We start from the raw sequence: 7,739 nt of genomic DNA on the forward strand, positions 1-7,739 counted from the left end.
CTAACTTCCACATTACTACTGCTGCACGCCCAAATGTTCAGTGGCCCATTGGACATACGGTAGATGAGGTTACTGTAGTATATGGGCCTTGCTCAAGGAGAGCTCTGCTCTCAGTGAAGCCCCTCTGCACAAATAAAGGTTTTATGTAACTTGAACTTTTGACCACAATCCAAAAATTCAAGATGAAGTCACAGTTTTATATGGATGTCACAGCATTTTCAATTTGGACACTGAAGAAGTTGTGAATTTCATCAGTGTTGATATAGTGATGTCATGCTATATTGTGAAAATAAAAAATGCAAAAAGCAGTAGTACTGTAGTAGTACTTTCTTGATTAACATAATCATTTCATCTTTGAAAAATCAGAAAATTGTAAAAAAAAAAAAAGTCAGTTTCATGCAGCCTAAAGTAAAGTCTTCAAATTGTTTATATTGTCCAGAATCAAAATATATTAAATTTACTCTCACAAAAACAATGCACCGTATAGCATAGCACCAAATCCACACAACTGATTATGTGGAACATTGTAACTTTTTGCATTTTGTTTGCAAAGTGACTTGTAGTTGCTGATTAATTTTTATTTGATCAACTGCTCAAATGTTAGCGCTGTTACTTCACAGCAAGAAGGTTCTGGGTTCGAGCCCCAGCCAACCCGGGGCCTCTCTATACAGAGTTTGCATGTTCTCTCTGTGCCTACGTGGGTTCTCTCCGGGTGCTCCAGCTTTCTTCCACAGTCCAAAGACATGCAGCTTAGGTTGATTAGAGACTCTAAATTGCCCATAGGAGTGAGTGTGGGTGTGTGTTTGTCTGTCTCTAAGTGTCAGCCCTGTGATAGACTGGCGATCTGTCCAGGATGGACCCCGCCTCTCACTCAGCTGGATCGGCTCCAGCACCCCGTGACTCTAGTCACAAATAAAGAGGATAGATAATGGATGGAACTACTTAATTAATGCTGAATTATCCCAGCTTCCATTGCAAGTCATAAAAATACACAAAAAAGATACTTTGTTCAAATAGCAGGCAGACTTGATCAAGGGTAAGTGGAATATACAGTAGGTGGATCAGAATAATAAACAGGATTTTTAAATAAATCCCTAAAGGCAAACGAGTAAAAAAAAAAAAAAAAAAAAAACTCCAGATTTCAGTGTTTATAAGAACAGTGCAAGTCGCTGATCATGTGGTCTCACTATTACCAGTCACATCAAACGTATACACTCCATCGGTGTATGAACATGTGTCTGCATTTCCTGAGTTTCATAGATTGACAAATAAAAAAGTAAAAATTCCTCCAAGACAAACAACTACTTCATGTTGTGTACCTCCAAAACCTATTTCATGAATGAAAGACTCCAATACAATGCAACCAAAGCAGGTGATTGGGAAGTGGGCAAACATGACTGCTGCAGCTCTGCACAGGATATAACTGGTATAACCCACTACCAGTAAGACTGGCGTCCAGGAAGAGCAGAAGTCAAGAAGTCAGACTTGAGCAACACTGTGCTTCTTCTACTGGAAAGCCTGTCTCATTTATTTCCTGCAGAGAATCAATGTGAATTTAATGTGAGGAGGGTAGACTTAATGGAACTAGATGTAGCTACTATCACAGGCAAGGATGAGGAAAAACATACACTGAACATGCAGGTTCATTCAGAACATGGCGGTACACTCGGGAAAAACCAGCAAATATTATTGAATGTCATATGTAACATTTGTGCTCTGGTGCTGCACCTTAACTTTCTATAATGTAGTGATGAATTTAAATACATGCACATACGTGGAAGAGGAGACTTACAGTCTCAGCATCTGAGTCGGGGACACTGAGGTGCCCCCACCTTCTCTCTGAGCCAGGAGTGGAAGACTAGGAGCCGATTCATTTAAGAGATAGATAAACAGGGGAAGAAAGAAGCAAAAAGAGAAGGAGAAAGATCTGAGCTCTTTAAAGTATCAGTGATATAGGCAGACCCCGAGCACAGACCCCCCCGGCCCCTGAGGAGGAGCTGCAGAAACACCGTCTCCAGCAGCACAGCCAGAAACCACATTACACACGGTTACCATGGTGATTATCAGATGAAACCAGAGATTACAGCTCATTTGGAATCAGCTGTTAAATCAACATGACCACACATACACACACACACACACAATGCAACAGTCAGAATGAGAGAGAAGTCCACTTCCTCCCCGATGTTTACTATTTAAATTATCATAGACAAATGGGTGACAGAGGAAAAATCCTAAATAGACAAGTGGTCTCTTCCAGGATGACAGTGTCCCTATTCATAACACTGGCAGAGTAGATTAGAGCTTGATTCAAACTATCGGTAAAATGGCTCTCATCACCTCCGTCCACTTCCATTCATTCTATCAACAGCAGCTCAGTGAGATGACAGTAAATGTCAGACAGGCAGGACGTGTCTTGTCTGTTTACCTGTGCACTTCTCAGATGACACACTCTCACTCTCACAAATACAAATGCAGGCCAGTGAACACAGCCCAAGTCCTGAAGCAAGACAATTATTTGGGCCATTTAAAGAACTGAATTTTCTGCCAGACTAAGTGCTTTATATTTGGCTGGGAGGGCATCCATGTGAAAATAAGGTGGATAATTAAGTTTATTTTGAAAATCAAATCAAGTAAAAAAGATTATATATTTAATATGACATTTAATCCAATGTTGCTAAAATATCAATTATTGCAGCTTTATATGTTTTGAGTGTAGATATAAATCTAAAAGATGAATATTTCCAGACAATGTCTTTTGGTAAGTTGAGTGAACAGACCCGTTAATATGAAGAAAATAAACTTTTTTGGCCTTGAATTAATGTTCTACAAATATTAAACAAAGCTACTTTAGCATTTAAAAAACAGATGACTCTTATAAAGTGTATCTTACTCCATTTTCTGTGTGATTACACAAAGTAAACCTTCACACTGTCATACTATATACCCATCATCCGCAACATTACGACCACTGACAGGTGAAGTGAATAACAATGATTATGTGGTGGTGGTGGTGATGTCACAACTGGGGGAGCTGTTGAATGTGTCTAAAAAAATTCTCTCTAACTTGTCCTCACGACCACAGTTTTCACTCCCTTTACACAAGTTTTTCACTGAATGGTTGACACATTTGTGCTCTTCCTGACAGTAAAACTATGAAAGCAAACGGGTTCACAGAGGATAAACAGTGAGCTGCAGAGTGACATGACCAACCAACTGCCACACTGACTCCTGTGTACACAGTATTAGGCAAGTGGTCATAATGTTATGGCTGAGTGGTGTATGAGTCAAATTAGTGTATGTAAATGCAGCAGGCCTCCATATTGTTGATGATATAAGCCGTCTGCTGGCCACACTGCTCACACTGTTTACACAGTCAACAACACTAGAGCATACAGTCCTTACTCACGCACTGCGTTAGGGTGAGTATACTGTATGTGTGTGCACACAGGACTTCTCAGAATATGTCCTCAATAATTTAGTGTTTGCTAGCTTTAACATGGGTGTTACCATTGACAGAGCGCTGCTGAGGCGTCGGCTGACAGGCTTTCTGTGGGCTAATATCAGGGCATCAATGTCTTCCTCTGCGTCATCATCCGAAAACCCCTGCAGATGACAGAATTCAGATTTAATCCAAAGGGAGGTATCATCTGGGAAGCTGGCCACAGTATATTTGCACGGTTTTGCACACAGAAGCTCAGTGTGGGTCGATGCAGATACACAGATGCAGACAGTCGGGGGTAAAGTATTGTGATTTTTTTACTCATTTGTCATGAGCAATATTACAGTGTCACTGGGTCTACAGTATACATGGAAGCCAGAACGGATGAGCAGATTTATGTTTGAAATTGTGTGTGTGTGTGTGTCTGAGAATGACCATGTGCTTGTGTTTCTGTGAAGTGCTTTGAATGCAAATGAACATTTAGTAAACACAGAGACAAAGCAGCCCTATACTGACCGTCACATCCTCCACCTGTTCTCAGCCTACAACCATTTAGATGCTTGTCAGGCTCTTTGAAGTGAGCTCTGAAGGGAAATTAACATTCAGCTCCACATTTGATGCATCTTATTGAGTTCACCAGCCCTCATATTAAGTCCTCAGCTTAATATGGACATGGACTATAGTGAATATATGCATTTGAAATGGGCATGGACTGAAAAATCGAACAGGCTGTGCAAGTTTACTGCCGCTTACTATTTTGTTGAGGCCGGGGACCGAACGACTTCGGAGACTGAGGGCGTCATCGCTGGGCTCTGAATCTGGAGCCGACAGGTCCATCTCCGAGCGACTGTGATCTGGAGCAGGATTTGGAGAGATCGGGGGATGCAGAGAGGGAGGAGGAAGGAGGAGAAAAAATTGCTTCAAAGATGCTGCTTGAAGGGAGTGAGGGAGCAGATAATGCAAAAGAGGGTAGAAACTAATCATCATCACAGTGTTATCTGCTTGGACAAGGTGCGGAAAGATACAGTCCATGACAGAACAATAATAAACTTAATTTACTTTGCACTTGTTGTGCAGAAAATGCATATGCAGCATTCCTATGGAAGATCCATATTCAGGTTAAATGATGCTTGCCTGTCATTTGGTCCCTACAGAGAGGTATCAGACCATCACAAAGCTTCAGGGCCCCATAACAAGCAGCACAATTTTCCATCCCTAACCTATCATTATACACACATACAGTGATTTCATAGACACCATTACAAAGGCCAAAAGCCGACGATCTTGTTGGCTAAAACCCACTGGTACAGTTAATCACACTCAGTGGCAACAGGACAGTCAAAGCCCTGTGTTTGTTTGCAGTAACTAAAACAACTGTCAATGTTCTCTCAGGTCAGCCACATCATCATCATCATGGTGACCTGAAATATCAGAAGACATAACACATCGTGCTAAATTGCTTTCTACCTTCTCCCCTGTCCTACTAATATTATATCAAGTAGAAGAAAATTATAGCAGTGGCTATTCAGCAGTGTGTTCCAGCATCCCAGAATCACCCTCCTTTACCTGCACCAACAACACAATCCTCCATCTACTCTACATTGATAATCAGTCAGGTATACTGTTAGCAAACAGTACAGCATGCTGCCATATCCACCAACTATTTCAAATAACCCAGACAAACCTTTTCTGCTACCTTTTGTAATCAACTCTGTCTTGATATTCACTCAAACTAGTCAGACTTTTTCTATAACCTCAAGTTAACGTGCTAATGCTAACACAAAGCCAGTAGGCATCAGGCAGCCTCATACATCAAACACTAACAATCCTCCTGAGCAAATTTATATCAACTGAAGAAATCAAATATGTTATATCAGGGCTATCCTCTAGTTTCTATTACTCAGTGCAACATTAGAGCAGATTAATGCACAGTTTAATCCATTCATCATGTTTACGTTTGTATTTTTTTAAAGCTTATTATTAAAGTGTCAGAGCTTAAAAGCATGCTTTTGAACTTTGGTGGTAGCCATAACCCCTTCCAGTCTATATGCTAAGCAAATAATTGCCTGCATGCCTCTCAAAATGCCCAGAAAATAATCTAATTAAAGAAAAACAAAATATCCTAAGACTTGATTCTGTTACATCAGTGGTGGAGATCCTCAATCAGCAGCTCTGTTCCAGCTACTGACTGAGCTTTTTACTAGTGGGGATAAAAGGTCTGACACTGAGAGAGAAAGTGCAGGGGATTATACTTAAGAAAGTGCAGTGCAGTTCAGTGTACTGTAAGTTAATAGTGTAACTTGTGCTGATGTGACATGTGCTCCTGACAGGAGTACGGAATAATTTGATCCTTTACAATATACTTAGCAGTCAGAGCTGAGTGTTTTTACACAGCCCTGACAGGACTGTCTAATGTCACTTTTGATATGATACTGCTGCATCTAGCATGTCTTAAAACTGTGACTCAGATATACAATATATGTGCGAGACAGCAGCTAGAGTCATGTCGCTTCAATCAGAAGAAAACAAAAACAAGACAGAAGAGGAGGTGTAGTCTGTACTGGAGATACCTGATGAGACAGAGGCCTTGGACACAGAAATAAGTGGAGTTTCAGAGGTCCTCCTGTGATGGCCAGTGGCCTTCTTCTTGGGTGCAATGTCTCTGGGGACTAAATTGTCAACACTCTCCGCTCCGTCAGGCTGCTTGCAAACACAAACACACACCCAAGCTCTTCAAATAACATTTTAATCTGGCTGATTTCCTCTAGTCTGTTGCTCAGTGTATGTGTGTCAGTTGCTCACCCTGACCCTCCTGCTGTCACTGGAAGTGGGCACTCCATCTTGCTTTGGGGGACGCAGGTTGTTGGGTACTGTGGGCATCCCTGAGGACTCCAAGGCCACAGCACCAACCCTGAACACCAGATAGAAACCAGTTCAGCACCATCAACAGGTATTTTACACCAGAAACCGGTGCTTCAACATGAAATAACATTCATTTAAGTCTTGGATTGCTGCGTAACACACATGGGAAGCAACTGGTCTGAGGCTGTCTAAATAGGATTTACTCAAATACCACTTTAATAGACATTTTAACAACTGTCACTGCCATCTCACTTGATTTTTCTATAATTTTTTTTTCTTTAGCAATAAAAATGCTTTTGAAAACATGATGCTGAAAGGATTCATTTTTAAAATAGATATGACTCAGTTTTACATGTATGAGATTTTTAAAATTCTTCATTGTAGAGGTTTCATACTGCAGACTGCAGGCTGAACCACTGCTGAGATAAATATCCTCTGTTGTTATTCACGTCGGCACTAATGACTCCAGAGGAGTTATTCATAAGAACCTAATTAAAATTAAGATGACTCCTCTTATAGTAGAAAGTAAAAGGACAATCAAATGTGGACTATTAAATATCAGATCTCTCTCATCTAAATCTCTGTTAGTGAATGATTTGATAAGTGAACATCACATTGACTTATTGTGTTTTACTGAAACATGGTTACAGCAGGAAGAATATGTCAGCCTAAATGAATCCACTCCACCTAGTCACAGTAACTGTCACATCCCTCGAAACACAGGCCGAGGTGGTGGCGTGGCAGCGTTCTTTGACTCAAGCTTATTAATCAACCCTAGACCTAAACATAGTTATAACTCATTTGAAAGTCTCACCCTGAGTCTCTCACACCCAAACTGGAAAACTCAAAAGCCTGTTCTGTTTGTTATTGTATACCGTCCACCTGCTCCTTATTCAGAGTTTTTAAGTGAATTCTCAGACTTTCTGTCTGATTTAGTGCTTAGTACAGATAAAATAATCATAGTAGGCGACTTTAATATTCATGTAGATGCCGACAATGACAGCCTCAACAATGCATTCTGTTCATTATTAGACTCAGTTGGCTTCTCTCAAACTAAATAAACCCACTCACTGTTTTAATCACACTCTTGATCTGGTTCTGACATATGGCATCAAAACTGAACACTTAATAGTTTTTCCCCATAACCCTCTTCTGTCTGACCATTTTCTAATAACTTTTGAATTTCCATTAATGGATTATACTCTATGTGGGAAACAATTCCACTACAGCAGATGTCTATCTGGCAATGCTGTTACCAAGTTTAAGGAAATAATTCAATCTTTATCTACTTCAGTGCCGTTTGCCAACACAGTGGAAGGAGGCCACCTTAACTTTACTCCAACACAAATCGATAATCTTGTTGATAGTACTGCAGCCTTCCTGCGTAATACACTTATACCATTGCCCCTCTGAAAAGGAAGGCAGTGAAACAGAG

At 40.5% G+C, this 7,739-nt stretch overlaps 1 protein-coding gene across 1 annotated transcript in view; it reads right to left on the reverse strand.

Moving 5' to 3' along the window:
• The window catches only part of sytl5 (synaptotagmin-like 5), a 39,830-nt gene that overhangs the window by 7,904 nt on the left and 24,187 nt on the right, over positions 1-7,739 (reverse strand). Inside the window, 5 exon segments of the mRNA XM_020609441.1 lie at positions 1,793-1,858; positions 3,511-3,606; positions 4,196-4,296; positions 6,013-6,142; positions 6,245-6,353. Coding sequence (XP_020465097.1) covers positions 1,793-1,858; positions 3,511-3,606; positions 4,196-4,296; positions 6,013-6,142; positions 6,245-6,353 — 502 coding nt within the window.

This window comes from Monopterus albus, unplaced genomic scaffold, assembly GCF_001952655.1.
Source record: "Monopterus albus unplaced genomic scaffold, M_albus_1.0 scaffold99.1, whole genome shotgun sequence".
Classification (NCBI taxonomy): Eukaryota; Metazoa; Chordata; class Actinopteri; order Synbranchiformes; family Synbranchidae; genus Monopterus; species Monopterus albus.